The sequence below is a fragment of the Poecilia formosa genome, unplaced genomic scaffold (assembly GCF_000485575.1).
Source record: "Poecilia formosa unplaced genomic scaffold, Poecilia_formosa-5.1.2 Scaffold599, whole genome shotgun sequence".
NCBI classification, from domain to species: domain Eukaryota; kingdom Metazoa; phylum Chordata; class Actinopteri; order Cyprinodontiformes; family Poeciliidae; genus Poecilia; species Poecilia formosa.
In genome coordinates this window covers 126,420-145,768 of record NW_006800538.1, presented here as the reverse complement: position 1 = coordinate 145,768, position 19,349 = coordinate 126,420, and the positions used below count along the sequence as shown (strand labels likewise).

The following is a 19,349-nucleotide window of genomic DNA, read 5'->3' as shown; positions in this document are numbered from 1 at the left end:
GGAAAATAAGAAGATAAAGAAAACAAAAATGATAAAAGTTATTAATACATCCATCACATGTGGATTAAACAGGAATGAAGGGATGATATCAGAACTTGGTAAAATCCTAGAAGTGAGAACTTTCTTTTCTTTTCACCATGACTCCATATCAACATCCATCATCCTCTTTTACAAAAACATTTCCAGAAGCGTTTTGTTCCTCCGGTTTCGCAAAATAACTGAAAAGGACACGTCAAACTGAACTGACGTTCTGTAGGTTCTACAGAGGGAAAAACTGCGACATATTTTTGAATTCCCCCCAGGATATCACCGCAGCCATGACAAACAGCAACGTGACAAGCAAGCCACCTGTGACACTTCGTCTGGTTTTCCCAGGGAGCCAGTGTGGCTCGCTCATCGGCAAAGGAGGCTCCAAGATCAAAGAGATCAGGGAGGTACGGCTGCTTGTCCTCCTTTTCCAGCTGGAATTTGTTTGTCTGAACCCACACAGGAAAAAAAATCCTCTGGGACTCAGAAATCAAACAATACTTGTTTTTCTGCTTTAAGATGGTCACTGCTTCTGAAAATAACACCCAGTAACAGAATCTGAAAGTATTTTCTAGTCCTAAAATCTTATTGCACTTGACATAAGACAAAACTAACTGACAATAATCGTTTCAGCAAGATATAAGAGCTTGTTTCAAGTAAATACATTCTTAATGTTGATGTAAAAGTTCTGGTTCTTTTTACTTTTGTAATTTCCACAAATAATCTATCAATGGAACTAGAATTTTCTAAATCAGTATGAAGGAATTACTTACTTAAAACAAGCTCTATGTCTTCCTGATAAGTTACTTTCAGTTTAGTTTTGTCTTAATTCAAGAGTACTAAGATATTTCCACTAGAAACTGAACTGACTTGGTAAGATCCTGTGTTTTTGCAGTGTGCCTGCATGGATCAGTTTGAGCCCCTCGTCCAAATGGACAATATTTGTGAGTGTCTCTTCAAATATTGGAGCATGCATTGCCTTTTAGGCTGCAGCTGCTCCCTGCAGGTCACAGAGTGTTTGGGGTAATCTTCAAACGGCTTTTCCGCGCCTTATTTCCAGGAATAAACAGCCTTTGTCTCGTCTGTCTTTTGGTTGATGTGAAGACCACAGGCGCTCAGGTTCAGGTGGCAGGAGACATGCTGCCGGACTCCACAGAGAGGGCCGTCACAATCTCCGGCACGCCACAGGCCATCACTCAGTGTGTGAGGCACATCTGCTCCGTCATGCTGGAGGTGAGTTCTGCTGGAAACGGTTTGGGTTCGATCTGGAAGATGTTCAGTACTAATGAGCATTGAAAGCAAAATGGAGGCTTTGGCTTTTGTAAAAAAAAAAATCAAAAACAATTAGATGAAAGTGTTTTAATTTGAGGGTTTTCCTCATCAGGACATGTTAAATGGTTTCATCTCCAGTAAAACCAGATTATTGTCATTATTTACTGAAAACAAGCAATGTCAAAACAATTCAGCCTCTCAACCAGGCCCATTTCTCGTTTCAGTGTTGATTCACTTCATTGAGGCTTGAAGACATTAATTTTAAGGCTCCACCACAGCATTTTTTACTTTGACTGGGCCATTTATACGCTTTGTTTTTTTCCTTTTTTGATATGTTTTGATGTAGTTTAGCTGCTGTGTTTGTGTTTGATGACCCAGTACAGGCTGGACTTCAACTGTTGGACAGAAAGAAAAGAAATAAAGAAATAGCTTTGCTCTCATATACTCAGAAAAAGAAAACTAGACATTGAAAGTTTTTAAAAATTACAGCTTTAACATTAGATTACTTTGGTTCACAGAAAGGTTCATGGTTAACTGACTGACTATTAAATGTCCTTATTCTAATCCCAAACCATCCGCTGTGTTTGACATTCTTTGATTTTCTCCAGACATGATGCGTTGTGATCTCTAAAAGTTTTGTTCTTCATTCAGATTCAGTTCTAATAAAATGCAGGCCATCCTGCTGCATCCAGTCCTGGAAAGATCTTTCTCTCTCTCTGTAGAAATATGGACAATAAATTGTTTGGAAATCTCCTGATTTTTCAGATTGACGGACGGCTGCAGTTACCACTGTGAGGCCATCGCTGATGTCTTTCTGTTCTGGCTTTGTGTTAATGCACTGGTTTAGGTCCCAGACCAGTAAGCCACTGGTTTCATGGAGGGGCTTTTAACTGGTGATCATCAATTGATCCAAATTGGCTCCACATTTGTTGAGTTAATGTCAGAGTGGAATCTGGAGTGTGATTTTTTTTACCTTAGAGGTAAAGATTTTTTTCATTTTGTCCCAATATGAAAAGGCCCAGAAATAAACAACGGTGCATTTTCTGTCATATTTTACTGGCAGCCGGTTTAATTCATATTCTGATTCCTTATCCAGTCCATCAGTCGCTGCCTGCTCAGTATGTGAACCTCTTTGTTTTGCTTCTTAGTATTTCTTGCAGCCTGTCAGCTGCAGAAGTTACTGTTAATGTATTCCCGCCGCATCAAGCGCAGTGCTGGGTTTGGATTGGAGCTTCAACTTACTCCTAATTATGGGGTCTGCTCACAGCTCTGTGCTTCAGGGTCTCATGTTCCTTTCACTGCAGATGTACAGGGCATAAAAATGCTGATTGAGTGGTATAAAGTAGCGGATAAAATGCACCGCTGCTAGCTGTGGGAGTGCATAATGTTTTCTCCTCTTTGGTTTGCTCGCCTGTGCCTCCAGTCTCCACCGAAAGGAGCAACCATTCCTTACCGTCCCAAGGTCCTTCCTGCCGGCGCTCACGCTGTGTTGGCCCCGCAGCACTCTGCACAAGTAAGTGGTCAAACAGGAGTAATCCATCTTTTAAAGTATATGAAAATTTAAAAAATGCAGCAGCTGAATAACACCAGTCATTAACCACCAGAGGGACTCGTTTGTGAGAAAAAACTGCTCTGAGGTAATATCTTCATGCTGAGATGCTGTAAGCAGAGAAATTATAAAGGAAAGATGCTAAGGAGGCTGAAGGCAGAAATTATGTGGAAATATGTGACTTTTACAATGTCTTGCATCACTGCTCTCAGCCTGATTTACATGCTACTTTTTACATGTCACATAAACTTTACTGTATTTTAAAAGGATTTCAAGAGATAAACCAGGTCAGCAACAACAAATTAAAACTCACCCACAGCTGAAACATTTTAATGTTTTGTTATGTTTTGTTGCAAGAGCTAGCAAAGTTAATTTAAAATGCATTTCTGCTTTCAGATTTTAGACCAAAGTGGTTTATTACAAAACAAGCAAAAGCCATTTTTTAGAATAAGGTGATCTGGAAAATGAAGACGGATAAGTGAAGCCAATTAGTTTGTTATAAATATTAAGAGCAAATTTTACATACGAACTTATTGAAAAACTCCTCATATGGCAGTTTCTTATTGCATCCATGACCAAAAACATTTGTTTGGTTTTGAGAGTTGCAGGGCTCACCCTTCTGATGAACTGATGCGCATCAGATTTTCATTTAGCACTTCAGAAACGGCCGAAGTCTCAACATGAAAATGTTTGTTTTTGAGTCAACACATCTCAGAGCTGAGGATTTTTACCATGAACAAAATCACTGATATCTGTGTGAAATTTCCATTTTTACGCCGTCTTCCAGACACTCCTGTAATTTCAGCTTTCGCTAAATAATTAAAACTACGTCTGTCCAACTCATTTTGGATTTATCTGAAGCAAACTGTGGATTTTTAATTGGGTTAATTTTACATTTGTGTTTCAAAAACAAAACAAAACAAAAACATGGATATTTTTTCAAATTGGAACAACCAATGAATAAACCACATGCATACTTTTGAGCTATTTTGCCAGTGGGGATGAACAGATTTCAGTTTGTAGACATTCAAAGCCAGTAGAGAACTGCAGCTGGAACAAAGTTTGGACTCAGGGGTTGAGTACAAAACAAACACAACATCTTCTTGTTTTTCTCAGTAGAAAACATGCATTCCTTCCCCTTCAATTCACAATTATGCACCAACCTATTAAAATATCCGCAGGTTTGTGGCTGCTGCATAACAAGATGTGTAAAAAGTGAGAGACATGAGTTCTTGCATGGCAGATAGAAACCTGGAAGATGGGCTGCATGTAAAGTTCACGTGTCCGTCTGCCTGGCAAGCTGCTGTCCTGAATTTTGGCTGTGTGTGCTCTGACCTATCAGACATCTGTTTATGTTATTGGATTTCAAGCCACAGTCAAAGGGGGCAGAAAAACAGCAGATGACATTTAGATGAAATTCCATCAGATCCATACACATTAGAGCTGGGAAGGGAATGGATTTCCACTGCACCCGGCCGGGTCACACTTCAGACTCGGCTGCACAGTTTCTGTTTGGTGTTTCATGTTCCAACATGTCAGTTTGTCGCCCCTCATGTCTTGTGTCCTTTCAGGCGTTTGCAATCCCAGGACAGTATGCATTTGCACATCAAGATGTAAGTAGAGCCAGTCTGAGCGACCGCCATCCGTCCTAACGGTCTACTCCTGCCCACTCCTTCCAAGCGCATCAATACGCCCTTTCTGTATCCCACTCTGCAGAGAGGAAACTTCAGTAACCCCGATCTGTTGACATGACTAACACTAACCCACAGTAGTAACCTGCATTGATTGAAATGGAAATGATCTCATTTATGATCAGTTGTGACTGTATTCTGCATGCTTTCTAAAGGCAGATCGATCTCTTTCACACTGACACCATCTGTGATGTTTGTGAACTTCAGATTTTAGTTTTCAGCTCCTCTGAAATAATCCACTTTGATTGGTTAGCTCTAACTTCCTTCCTACCCTGCAGTTGACCAAGCTTCACCAGTTGGCTATGCAGCATATCCCCCTCCCTTCCCTTGGGCAGAGCAACCCTACCTTTCCTGGTACGTACCCACGGCTCCCCGGGGAAGTCCATCTATCCCTCTGTCTTCACTCCTCTTGGAAATCACACCATCAATACGCCGCTGTTACCTCAGTGAGGATCAAGGATGTCTCCATTCTCGGAGTTTAGAGACTCTCACAGGTTTTTATCTTTGTAGGTGGTGGCTTTTCTAGTCATACTCTGCTTTTTGCAGATGAAAGGAGAGAGAAAAAGGCAGCCAGTTTAAAGGTCAAGCCACCAGAGTATTGTTTCATCAATAATCTTGAAAGTTAGCCACAGAGATATTTACACTCTGAAGAGGAATATTTTACAGACAGAAGCAGACAGTCTGAGATATTTCAGAGTCATGGCAGCTTCTTTGGGCAAGGAAAATGGAAAGAATGACAGGAATATTTACAGATCAGTAAATATTGCTCACCTTTTCTCATTTCCTCCCAAATTTAAGCCCATTCACCCAGTTACCCCCTGTCCAAAAAATCCTTTACCTTCACAACATTTCTCCTCTAAATCTAACATAATCTTGGCCACATCATCCCCAACCTCAGTCGTTCCAAACTCATTTAATCTGCCCCGACTAACCACAAACATTACACTGCATCACAAGCTGCGTCTCCATTCACCAAATAATTGTGCAAAATGGGAATTAATAGTGATAAATTTGCTTAATAGAAACGTTTGAAATTTTGGAAAAAAAAAAAACTTTTTCAATATGTTTTTGCTGTAGGATGAGCTGTTTTTCAGCTGTATTGATGTATAAAACTGCAATAGAAAAACTTTTTTGCATCAGAATTCATGTGATCAACAAGAGATGAAAAAAGACAACAGGAAGTGGTAGAAGGATGATGACAGCATGTTTTTTTTAATGATTTATGTGAACAAACTTATTCATGTATGATTTTATTTGTGTTTCTTATTTAATGGAAACACTGCAATAGTGAAACTGTTTTTTTGACAGTCGCGGAACATCGACGTTTTGTGCATATTTGGAATGGGAACGCAGCTAATGGAAACAGATCCAGCTGCTTTCAGTCACTTAGAATGTCATCAAAGGTTTGATTTATTTCACAATTTCAAGTTAAGAAAAGTGAAACTCAAATTATAGAGGTTCAAAACACACAGTGATGTATTTCTAAAAGGTTAATTCTTTGTTTGCAGAGCGATCTGTGCAAGAACAGTATTTTAAAATTGAGTGGAGAGAAAAAGTATACACACACTAAACATCCATCCATTTTCTGTACACCCTTGTCCCTAATGGGTGGGTTGCTGCTGCCTCTCCAGCTGATGTTCTGGGTGAGAGGCAGGGTCACATGGACAGGTTGCCAGTCTGTCGCAGGGCAACACAGAGACTGACAGCCATGCACACACACAGGGAGAATTTAGAGAAACCAGTTAACCTGACAGTCATGTTTTTGGACTGTGGGAGGAAGCTGGAGAGCCCACCATGCACAGGGAGAACATGCAAACTCCATGCAGAGAGACCCTGGGCTGGGAATTGAACCCAGAACCTTCCTGCTGCAAGGCAATGGCTCTACCAACTGCACCACTGTGCAGCCCCCACTAAACATATACACACTAAACAAGTTTAGTTGCAGTCACAAGTCTCCAACTTAGTCTTTGTTCTGAAACTTTTCAATACACCCGAATCAAAGGAAAAATGATTGATCAGGTCGTTTCAAAAAGTCTTGACGTGTCCAGGAGGAAACTCATCCAGGCCTGGAGGGTCGGTCTCCTGATGGATGTGTCTCCACTTAAACACACCTGAGTCAAATAATGAGGTCGTTAGCAGGACTCTGGAGAACCTGACTGCACTTAGGAGGTGATTCAGCTATTGGATTCAAGTGTGTTGGACCAGGAAGACAGCTAAGAGATGCAGGACACCAACCCTCCAGGACCAGGATTGCCCACCCCTGCACTAGAGTGTAGAGCAGAAATACTTTGTGAGATTTTGTGTTTTTGCAGTGCAGTCACCTTTTCTTCAGGATGTGGATGGACTGCATGTTTCCATCTCAGTGTAACATTTCTTTATTAAACTTCTCCTTTTCTGTTGTTCTTAAACTAAATTAGGGTTTTTCTTTAGCTGTAAGCAGAATTAAGTGCTTGAAATATAATCACTCTGTGTGTAATGAGTATTTGAGTTTCATTTTTTTAATAAATGAACTTTTTGATGAGATTCCATCAGACGGAGAAGCAGCAGCTGCACATTAGATTTTTCATGCAGGTTTTATGCGATAGCCATCCTAAACTCAGGTTTAAAACTGGAGCAAGAGAAAGGATGAGCTTTGTATATGTGTTTGTAATTTATATGTTCAAGATGAACCAGCCACATTGGTGTTGATTTTTCATGTCATGAATGTGTGAACCATCAGCACAATGCTGTTATTAGCGCTTCTTGTCCTACTTTGCAGGATTGGATGCTTCTGCACCCACTAGCACACAGGAGCTGGCAATACCTAATGATGTAAGTGTTCCACTGTTTCACCAACACTTGCATCCTCATGCGACTGAGTTCATTAAAACTTTCTAGAAGACGAGTTACGGTGGGAGATGTTGGGATGCACACATCTGAGCAACAGAAAGTAATTCTCCTTTTTCTTGGCCGACAGATATTACTTCATAAATTCACCCGCTGCATTGTCAGAGAGGAGTTGTCGGCAGTATTGCTGAATATTACTACTCATAAATAAAGCTAGTTAATTTCAGGTCATAGATGCAGATAAGTGTTCACTTGGCACTGAAGCCCAGATCAGATTAATGATGCATTTAAACCAGTCAAGGGTGCAAAGTTACTCAGACTGCAGCAAAACAGATATTTAAATCAGGATTTTGGTGCAAGGTTTTTGTATCCATACTTTAAATAAATACAACCTAGTCCTTTAAGATTACTGAGGTACAAAAATATGTCTCTTACGTTCCTTATTCTGATATTTTATCCTACTATCGTGTTTGAAATAAATAACAATAGTAATATTTGGTTCAATATCAAACACCAAAATCTTTTTGATTGAAAGCATATATTTAGTTTATAAACTAAATATTTTGCTCCAAATTAAAGATTTATTTTGCTAGCTAAATACTTACCCAAAACAAACTTTTCATTTTCAAACTAAAATATTTAGTACAGATCTCAAATGTAGGAATATTATTCCATATCATTTCTGGAATAATATGGTGCAAATGTGACTGAAAAATTAACATGTAGGACCAGATGAATAAACCAAGTTGCTTTCATTTTAACTAACTTTTGGCACATTTTGGTTTTGGAGGAGTTTGAAGTATTCATTGATTTTAGCAATATGTTAAACAACTGTGGTCCACTGAGCCAGCAGCTATAAAACCAACAATAATTCAAACTCATGTGTCCAGTTGTTTAAAGTTATACTAGTGTGTTGAATGAGGAGAAAATTAAGCTGCATTCATTGTGACACCGTTGCTGCCGCCAGCCGGAGACCTGCAGGTTAAAAACAAAGGAAGGCCACTCAACCCTGATTTGGCCCTTCAAAGTTCCCGTTATCGCTCCCTCCGTTTAATGAAATGCAAAAACAACAAAGTGGCTGTCTGACCGTTTTGCTGGCTGGACCGCTGTCTTTCTGGAGTCTTCTTGTTACTAGGCAACCGACTGAGATTCATGAAAGAGTCAAGCAAGTAACCTTTCCCTAAAATTGTGAATTGTCAGTCAACACCACGCATAAAACAAACAAGAAGGATTTGACACGGTAATCACCGAGTTTCAGAGGCGCTGGTTGGTAGACGGAGCACGGCGCTTCGCTGTTTACAGACCATCATATTAAATGGAAAACAAGTGAGCAAATTCCCAAAAATGTTGAGAATTAACGGAGATTAAAAGCTAATCTTCTACTGCGCTGACTTGCTATGAAATCCCGCTTCACTTCACAAGCCAGACTTTATTAGATATGAATGGAGGTAAGAATCAGAGAATAGAAAGAGAACTGGGTTGTTTTGTTGTCGCTTCGGCTCCTATCTTCTGCTGTCAGATCTAATTCCTGGACAGCGCTGAAATATGAGCTCTTTTGTTATTTACATGCTTTCAATCTCCTCCCGCTAGTTTATTGGCTGCATAATTGGAAGACAAGGCAGCAAGATCAATGAGATTCGCCAGGTCTCTGGAGCGCACATCAAAATTGCCAGCGCCACTGATGGCTCAGCCATGCGCCAAGTCACGATCAGCGGCTCGCCGGCCAGCATCGGCGTGGCCCAGTACCTCATCAACGCCAGGTGAGACATTACGCAGGGCGGCCACGTCCCGCCGCGCTGCTCACCGCAGCCTGATGATAAGACATCCAAACAGCTCGCTGCTGTAAAGGGCAGATTTGTTGTGTTTCTGGGTGAGGCTGGATTTGTTCCAACTCACTGCTCCGTTCTGTTGACTGCATTAAAATCCCCACTCGCTGCTTCCTTTTCTTTTTTTTTTTTAAAGCCCATTCTTTGATTTTTCTGTTTTCTCATCCCTGGTTGTAATAGTTGAGTTTCATTGTGACTTTTTGTCCAATTCAAGTTTTGGAGTGTGGTTGCTCGGTTTTTTTAAGTTATCATTTGTTAAATATTTAGTTTTTATTTTCACACTTTGGTTAATTTTTAGGTGAAGATTACAAAGAGGTCAAAGTATTGTATTGTGATTATCGACGGGGTGATGAATACTCAATAGGAAACCATTTTAAAAAATGTGTCTGACTCTGACGTTTTCTCCCAGCTTTTACTGCCGCCATTTTGCGAATTAGCGTAAATGCCACCAGTAGTATGAAGTGCCGTAAATTGGTGACAACTGACGCAAACTGATTTGGAGGCAAAAAAAACAAAACTATTTTCCATAAGTTTGAAAGGCCAGTAGATCCTTAAACACAAAAACAAAATGATAGTATATATTTAATTTCAGTATATTTCAGTAAATGTACAACATAGTTCCAGTTAATAAGTTTTTCCCCATCAATTACGTTTTTATTTATTTAAGTTAACAAAAATGTTTTCTCCATTTCAGTTTTTGTTACTTTTAGCTAAGTATCTTTTCTTTTTCTTGTCTTTTTAAACCATCTTCCACCCTCTGGACTCCAGCTTAGAGATGGCTAAATACACCATGCAGGTCGCGTCCTCTGCGACCCCCGTTGACCTCAACATGAGCTTCTCTCAAACGGCCCCCACCGCCTCCAGCGCCGCCACCTCCATGGCCGTCCTGGCCGCCTCCGCCCCGACTTCCTCCGCCATTAACCCCTCCACCCTGCCGGCCATCCAGAGCCCCCACTACACCCTGCCCATCTCCAGCCTGCTGGGGATGAAGACGCTCCCGGTCCTGGCCGTCCATCCGGCAGCAGCTTCCAGCCTAGCTCAGGGTTTGACCCCATATACTGCAAAAATGTCGACATCTGGTGGAAAAAAGTCTGACCGGCAAAAGTTTTCTCCTTATTGATGCCGCCTTGTTAAATCTACAGGGCCAGTCAGGAGTTTACATACACTTTTTTTTTTAAAAGTTGGGTTATGCTTACAGATACACAAACCACAGCTGATGTTTGGTTAAATCCACCAACGACATTCTGGCTTCATTCAATTAGCACAGATAAACATTTAAACTAATGTTGTCAATTGATAAAAAAAATGTAATCAGATTAATCACTTATGCTTAACTTTGCAAACTTGAAACAAATATACACACAGTTGTTTTTTGTCGGAACGTTGCCCCTCGTTCTGCTGCACCACAACCAAATAAAATAAACAATTATCAGATTTTTTTTTATTTTTGCATCAGAAAGCAGGTAATGTGGTTCCAGTACTCAACAGCAACTAAAGAAACTTTTCTCCACAACATTCATACAAGTCGGAGCAATTTGTTCCTGAGACAAAGCCCAGTGTCTCTTGTACTACTGTGAGTAACGTCTTGACATTACTGGGTGAACTTTTGTAATAAATCTCCTTTTCAAATAAATAATTTAAATCTACAGCAGCGTAGTTGGGCCACTATAGGTAGAAAAAAATTAGTGAATTTACGTTAAAAATTGTAGAAACTTTATGATGTCCAATTTTCTTGGAAAATGTGGAAATCCTCTTTTTCTTTGAAAAGTAAAAAATTTGACGCTGAAGAAATTTTTATTTTTTTCTAGAAATTTCCTGAGGTTTATCTAAAATAGTCTGAATTTCTTTCTAGCTAATTTTTGATATTAGCTAGAAATATCAATAAACAAACAAATGTTTGTTTTTTTCTGGCTGATTTCTGAAATTAATCTAAAAATGTCAGATGTTTTTTCAGAAATCTACTCGTTTTTTATTTTTTTGTCTACAGTGGTCCTAATACGCAGTCGTATAAATCAGACTCATGTCACCTTGAGTGTATGTAAACTTCTGAGCAGCCTTCTCCTCAGTAGCTTCCTGGTAAGACTTTATTAATAGATGGCAGATATTTTAATATTAACATATAGAATTAAAAACACAGATGCTGATAGATATTTTCCAGGAGTTCCTTTGTTTTCCATAAACCAGGAGGATATTAGTCAGACTGAAATGACAGGAGTATTAAACAAGTCTTTAATTAAAAGAGTCGACTGAGGTCTATAATAACATCCTGATGTCATGTGAACATGCAGAATAATTACAGTGGATAACTCAGGCTTTTATTAGTATCCCAGGGAATAAATGAGCTTTAAAAGGAGCACTTACTCCTGAAGAAGGAATTTCCATAAGGTGTGTTTCTATCTGTGTAACGTTTTAAAACATTAGATTAGAGGTCATCTCCTAGGATCAGACGGTGTGGTGCTTTCAGAGGCTGTAAACTGGTTGGTTTGTACAGTGGGTGTTTGTATTGTTTTAATGAAGATCGGCCCCGTCCTGTGTCCTGTGTGTCTTTGTTCCACTGTGGGCTCTCATCAGCGCTAACAGGCTCGGGAGTCCTGTAGTCTCGTTGCACCGTGGCCGGCTCTGATGGGATTATCGTAAAGCCACAGTGGATTCACAGCTGAAGTCTCTTCCCAGTAATCCTGTGGAGCAGGACTGGCCTGAAACGTGTTTGCTGGTTCGGTTCGGCTTGTTGTTTGTTCTCCAGCGTGAAAACAAGGAGAACGCCTCAAAGAACTGAAGTCACATCACTTGTTTAATGTTTTATTCATCTTTCCGATGCGGGCATGCACTCAAACAACGGCGCATTTGTAAGATTTGTAAATAAAATGACTTGGAAATAAATGGAACTTTTTATGAATGCAGCTCGGTTTCGTTTTTGATTTTGTTAACGGGGAAAATCTTTCATATGCCACTGATTTCTCTGAGTGCTTAACATAAACGCAGACCTTGAGGATTTATCCCTCAGTTAATGGGCTTTGATGGATCAGATTTCTGTTCCACACGAGTAAAAGCAAAAATAAAAAAATAAAACAAGATTTACTTATGAGTAAAATCAAAATGACAACTCGTATAAATTCACCTCTGGCTGGATGCCTACAATCTTTAAACTCAGTTACCTTCAGTGGGAAAATAAAGTGCACCCTCACTCGTACCAGGAGATTTATTTCTCATTATTATCGAATAGATATTTTGAATGTATCTGTGTGGTTTTGTTTTGTACTAACTGAGGTGATGGCAGTGATGAATGTGTGTTTTCAGGTCCAGCAGAGCAGCATCTGTACCGAGTCAGGCCAGATGACCTTTTAGTGTTTTAAAATAAATAAAACAAAGACGAAGCAGAAATTTTGTTTTTTAGAATCGTTGCTGTTTTCCAGAGAAAGTAAAAGCTGCTAATAAGTATCTGAATACACCTGAACGTGAGCCTCTATAAAATTAAACGGTTATTATTGTTTATCTGTTTGCAGAGTACAAATGTGTTAACAGATTAATTTCAGAATAAATGTTGTACTTTGACTCCTACTATTCTGCAGAGAGGAGGGATATTTGCAAATGACACCCTAAATTGCCAATTTAAATTAAATTCACCCAAAGGTCAGACTGTGCAAAGTTCAGAGGAATTACAAAAGCATCAAAGAGCTCCACCTCAGCCTTAGTTAGCAGATAAATGTGAAAGTTTATGACGGAACAGTTGGAGAAGTTTAGACAGTAAAGTTTCTAATGGTTGCCAGGAGAAACGCTCGTCTCTCCCAACAGTAACGTTGTTAGATCGTTTGGTGGGTCGTTTATGTTGTATTATAGCTCAACAGGTCTTGCCGTATTCAGTTTATTAGTATTAAATGTCTTGCCGTATTTGTTGATTCCTTTGTATTTCATTTTTTCTGTTTGTGCTTTTAGGTTTGGTTCTTTTTGCTCTTTCTCTCATGCCTTCTGGTTCCTTTCAGTCTCAGTTCAGTTCTCTGTGTTCATTTTTCATCTTCTTTCAGCTTTTATTCCTTCTGCAGCTGTTTTTGATCACCTGATTCTCCTTCAGCTGCTCCCATTTACATCTAATTATTCCTTCTGGTTGCTTTTTGTCACTTCCACCTCTGCTTCAGCTTATAAACCTGTTTGCTCTTTTTGTTCGTTCCTCTCATTATTTCTCTGTTTTCATGCTTCTTTCTTACTTTCACTCCACATCATGTTACCCTGTGACTCTCCGACTGAGGTTTTCTTTGATTGTGCTATAAAACGCCACTATGAAAATACATAAAACTGACCTTTTAATGGGAATTGTTAATGTGTGTTGAAACAAATATGACCCAATGAGGGCACTTAATAAATGTGCAGAAATTAAAGGTTGGATTTTTTTAGTGGGATATTTTGTTTGTACAATAAAATATTAATTTGTTTTAAGCTTTTCTCTTTAATAGCAGTGCTGATAAAAGTGGTGGCTGCTGTAAATTAGTTTTATGGCTAAAAGCCATAATTTAATTTTACACAGTGTACCACCTTTGCATGAAAAAAAACCACACTATTACACAGATAAGACGAAGAAAAAGCTGCAAAATAAAAAGCTTCAAACACAAAACTCCCCTTTGACATCTTTAACCTTTTTCTGCAGAAAATCCTTCCAGACAGTTTCAAAGTATGAACCCAAGATTTATTCAGACAAATGCAAATTAAGGATTCCCCTCTCTCTGAGTCATGGTTCCGAATAATGACTCTGAAAAGTCGAGTTTTATGGTATTTTTTGTAGAAACGAAAGAGATCTCAGAATCTAATTCACTCATTTTTGAAGAATATCCCATTTATGCTAATTTGATCTACTTTTCCAAACAGTGTTCGACAGACACCATGCTCACAGATGGCTGGATAATCCACAGAATCACAATGTGTCGAGGATACTTTTGCAAAAGAAAGACAAAACAAAACAAGAGGTTCAGGCTGAGGCCAGAGGAAGTGGCATGACTGGAAAACAAGAAAATGCAGAGAAGTAGAAAACCGACACGGCAGGCACACAGACAATCTGGCAGACAAATAGTGTTGGGAATAAAACTGTATCCTACAGGGGGAGACGGGCGAGCTGAAGTCAGGGAAGCAAAGGATCATGGAGGATCAGGCGGGAAATCAGGGTCACTGAAATGTTTGAAAGGAAAAAGGAGAAAAACAGCGACTGAGGTAGTTTTGTCTCTACATTCACCTGCAGAGAAGACAAATATTACTTTTTAATGAACATCATACTGAACGAACAAATATTGCGCATATGGAAGTGGGGCTATGGTTTTCAATTCTCGAAAGCTATTAATGCAAATCTGTACAGCAAACAGACATCTGAGGTCATATTCCCTGTTTTTCTTTCTTTATCTGCATAAAAGCAAACGGCTGGCATCCAGGATAGTGTCAACCCAACGGTACCTGCTTTTGTTTTTTAAGAAAGAAAAAACTTACCTTCACTGAGACCCAAACTCTGAAATGCAGAATAAGTATTCACACCCTGTCTCATTCCAGCCTCTATCTTCTGAGTATTTTAATGGGATTTTATGTGATTTGTGTCTTCAGCACAAATCTGCTGAAGAGGAAGCAAAATCATACATGGTTTTTAAATTGATTTATTCTAATGTGGGTTTTTCTGGATGCTTTAGTTTTCAACTAAATTAATGATTTTTTTAGATGAACGTTTCCAGCTTCCCTCATCTAGAGACTCAAATCTAGACCAAAGGTTTTTAGTTTCAGTCAGATTGGATGGAGAGCTTCTGTAAACATCAGTTTTCAAGTGTCGTCTCTGATCCTCAGTTGGATTTAGGCCCGGACTTTGACTAGGCCACATGGAAATTATTTGTTTTAAACTGCCCTACTTTATTTTTGGTTATGTTTAGAGTTTTTTTGTGCTGGAAACTGAACCTCCAGCCCAGACTAAAGTTTTTCCTTCATGTAGCTCCATCCATTTTCCCGCGGAGATGTGTTTATGCTTCCCATAAACACATCTCCACATCATGATGCTGCTGCCACCATGTTTCAGTGCAGGAAGTTTGCAGCATTAGTTTCCCACCACCTTTAGCTGCTGACTATAAATTTTCAAAAAAGTTTGTCTTCTACAACTTCTGTGTTCTCTACAAGGTTTGTGGCTAAAATCAAACATGACTTTTGATTCTTTTCTTTCTACATTGAAAAAACAAACATTAACTCAGTGTCCCACAATTTGCTCAGGACCAACTTCTGCATGTTGGTCCTGGAATAATTTACCAAAGTCAGAACAACTCCAATCATTTATTACCAAGAACAAATTAAAACTCTTTTTAAAAACTGTTCAGCTGAAGAATGGAGCTGCTGTTTTCAAATCACTTTTAATAATTTCACAAAGCCTTAATTTTGTGCTTTCTTCTTTTACGTTTTCATTAGTTTTTTTTTTTAAATCTGCACTTTTTAAATTATTTTATTTTCTATAGTGTACACTGATACACTCTTAGCCAAGTCTCCCTTAAAAAAGAGATTTTATCTGAAGAGACTTTCAGGTAAAATAATGATTTAAAAATACAAATAAATAAATAAATACTAGCTGTGTTTGTGGTGATTCTCTCTTCACCATATATAAAAATGTCCAGACTGTAAAATAAAAGAAACTGAAGTTTGAGTTTAGAGTGAAAAGACGGGAGCATATGGACTTTTCTGCAAGGCACTGCAGTGTTTGGATGTTCAAAGTGGTCTGTGCTGTTTGGAAGGCAGAAGGTGCAAAGCTGCTGCCCAAACAAACTTTTCCAACTGTACTTTATGGGAGCAGCACAAACAAAGCCCAGACTCACCTCACAGTAAATATTCAATGCAGGCTGCAGGAAAACTCTCCTGGGGTCTCAAAAAGAACAACTTAACCTGCGATTTTCAGCTGGAGCGCGCTTGCTAATGGGCTAGGTAGGCTACGCTAATGTTTCCCAGTGTCCCTGCTGCCCCCCGTCCCACCACCTCACTCCCAGCCAACGTTGGATTTGCCCCGATTTTCTGCATTAAATCCCCCCAAGAGGTGGGCACTTCTGCTCCAGCTGGCCTGCAGAGTGTGGGTAGCCAGGCATGTGGAGCCGTTTCCACAGCAGTTCTCAAAATGCTGAAGTCCACTTCAGCATTTGAGAACTCTCCCCCCCCATTAACTATTGATTATCTCCAGATAATCAATAGTTAATGGGGGGGGAGAAACGTAATGACAGTGAAGGATGACATTTCAACCTCCGGGGAAGGTGTAGCAGCAGAGAACAGGGCTGCATGTATGCTGATGTGAGCCTGGAGCAGTTATGAGTTCACAGCCGACCCTTAATGGTATATTAATGATTTCTTTTTTCAACCTGATGCAGGCAGGAATCAGGAGGGGGGCTGTTTTTAGAGCGGGTTGCCATCATGTGACTCTGAAAAGAAAAAGGCATATTCAGAGGTAAATAAATGAGGGAAATCTTTTGTTCCCCCTTTTAGAAAAGGAACTATTTAAGAGTTTGCAGTAAATTGGCGGGTAAGGCTGTCAGTCAGCTCCTGATGAAAAATCACTGCAATACTCCGGCAGACCGGTGTTGCCTGGTAGCGTCTCACCGTGTTTCTGCTGACTGTTGTCATCAAGCTTTGCAGGAACTAATGTGTTGTTTTGTCTGATGTTATTCCTTAGCATGTCACAGTGGGAGTAATTAGTTTTTTTTCTAAACATTTATGGTTATTTGCTTTAATTTTGACCTTTGAACCTGTTTACTCCTAATGATTCATAACTGGAAGCGATTATTTGATGACAGTCTCTAACAGGGTTTGTTGTTTTTTTGTCCTGAAGGAAAAAAATATTTTTTAAGTTAAATAGTTTTGAGATGCTTAAGATTTTTATTTTATTTTTCACTGTAGAAGCAGAAAAGACCTTTAGACTCTGGATGAAACCAGCCTGGTGAAAAACGACTTTCTCCCCTCAGATTCCTTCTGTTTGGCTTTTTGCATTGAATCTTTCTTAAATGCACCAGATCAACAGATAACTAAAGCAAAAAGCAGTTTTCATCCACTAACAAACATGAAAATATAAACCTAACCTGCTCCAACCTTAATGGCGACTGCTGCCATCAAGCATTTGTGAATCTGTCTTTTTCATCACTTTGGATAAATTTGGACCCACTCTCCTCTGCAGAATTATTTCAGTTCAGCTTCAATGGGTCTCCCTTTTTAAACTTCTGCTCCTGCATCATAATCTGAGTATCTGGACTACAAAAGCAGAGCTAACATTGAAATGAGCTACACAGACATGGACAATGCTAAAACTAAAACACAAAAAACAGCAAAACGGAAATGAAAAATGCTGGAGAGAAGCTTGAAACAAAATCCTACAACCAACAAAACAAATGCATAAGGAAAATGATGCAGCCACAGGAAACGGAAGTTAAAGGAAAATGACATAAATACCAAAAACAACAAGCATAAAACGTAGCAAACTCGCTTAGAAAAACAGGAGTCTTCCAGGCCACTAGGGGGAGTCTGGAGTAGGTTTGCACATTTTGCTGTTTGCACATTTGCACCTGTTGGTCATTATACTGGACTTTGACTGGGCCACTTTGAGACCTTCATTTTGTATTTCATCCTTTCAGAGGTGAACTTGCTGCATGTGCTCTTAATTGTGCTTTTGTATAACTGAATTTCATCTCACCTTATAGCTGAGGTATGCAAGTTTTACTAAAAAACATATTTTTATGTATTTGTTAAAACTATTGCCATGTTGTGACAGTATGAGACAGATAATCTATGAAAAACATTTTGTTCATCTGCCTTCAAAAATACTCCAATCAGAGCCAGGAGGAGGGTCTTAGCGCTGTCAGTCATCCTCATGTATGAGTTACTCACAGCCTCCCTCTTGCTCTCTGCTACACTACAACGTCTTCATATCAGCAGAGCCTGTAATGAACTCAGATGATGGTGGGTAAACAGTTTTCCTCTAATGGTGAGCTGTTTCGCCTACACAAGCATGATTGACATCAGTTAGACTCTCCTCCTGTCTCTGATTATTTGTTTTTGATCTTTCTTCAGATGGCAATAGGAGGTGGAGGAGATCAGGATTTTTCTGTTAATTAGTGTAAGTTGTCTGATCCTGGAGAAGAAAAGCGGCTCTGGACTGTTTGATGGTTTTCAATCAAACTGCTGTGTTAGTTTTACAGCAGAGGTAACAAAACTCTGTACCTCCCAGAATGTTCCCCTTTTGTCTCATCAGTCCACTGGATGTCTTCCCAAAGGTCCTGGGGATCAGCAGCTGGCATTTTACTGGGACACATGATCCAGTTCTGATCAGCTGCTTTCAGTGAAATGTCAGGCTGGAGTTTTAACAAGCTGTCACTGGGAGATAATTAGAAATAATGGAAAGAAACACAGGCTTCCAGCTTCTTTGATAATTCCCAATATCAAGCTGTGCAGTGCACCTAGAAATATAGAGTGAACTGAGCTTAGGATGCGGTCCGCTGTATCAGCACACAGCGCTGTGCGCAGCAGGAGCAGCATGGAGGAGAAGCTGCGTGCGCCGCGTCCGCATGTCCAGTCTGTCAGCGCTGAGCTTCAGACTCACATCTGGAAAGTAAAAGAGGGCGGGGCGACGGAGAGCTGCAATAACAATGACTTCTAAAGTAAACCCAGCTGCTGGTCATATTGGGACATGATTATAGATTATAGATAATGTAGAGTCTGGCTGCCTGTGCTAATGGTACTCTGACTATAATCATCCCAGGAAATGGATGAGAACAGGCCAGATAACTTTCCCCAGCAAGTGGAAACTCACAAATCCATTTTTATTTGAGGAGACACAAGAGGAGTTAAGGAATGTTTCAAAAACAGAGCATGAAATGGGCAGAGACGGTTATGAAACGAACTCAGACAGTTTCTGTTTTCTCCTCATTCACTGCAGCCGACTCCCCAAGGATCCACACAGACTGAAAACTGCTGGAGACGGTAGGAATCGATGCTGATCACATTGGAATAGTTACTAAATTATTTTTGGAGAAAAGAAGAGTGAGGTGTTAGGAGGAGATGTCATGGAAACTGGGAACATTTCAGTGACTTTTCATCAAGTTTTGCTCATAAATCATTTGAAATAAATGTAACTAAAGGATTTTCATGTTCTGTGTGCTTCAGACAGATGAAACTAAGACT

At 39.7% G+C, this 19,349-nt stretch overlaps 1 protein-coding gene across 1 annotated transcript in view; it reads left to right on the top strand.

The window, feature by feature from the left end:
- Nucleotides 1-12,091, top strand: part of LOC103130014 (poly(rC)-binding protein 3) — a 19,027-nt gene extending 6,936 nt beyond the window's left edge. The window contains exons 6-13 of the mRNA XM_007541285.2: nucleotides 303-434; nucleotides 1,132-1,260; nucleotides 2,723-2,812; nucleotides 4,420-4,461; nucleotides 4,818-4,893; nucleotides 7,298-7,350; nucleotides 8,956-9,125; nucleotides 9,960-12,091. Of these exons, the coding sequence (XP_007541347.1) occupies nucleotides 303-434; nucleotides 1,132-1,260; nucleotides 2,723-2,812; nucleotides 4,420-4,461; nucleotides 4,818-4,893; nucleotides 7,298-7,350; nucleotides 8,956-9,125; nucleotides 9,960-10,311 (1,044 nt within the window). The 3' untranslated portion in view covers nucleotides 10,312-12,091. The remainder of the gene's footprint in view (nucleotides 1-302; nucleotides 435-1,131; nucleotides 1,261-2,722; nucleotides 2,813-4,419; nucleotides 4,462-4,817; nucleotides 4,894-7,297; nucleotides 7,351-8,955; nucleotides 9,126-9,959) is intronic.
- The last annotated feature ends 7,258 nt before the right edge of the window (nucleotides 12,092-19,349 follow it).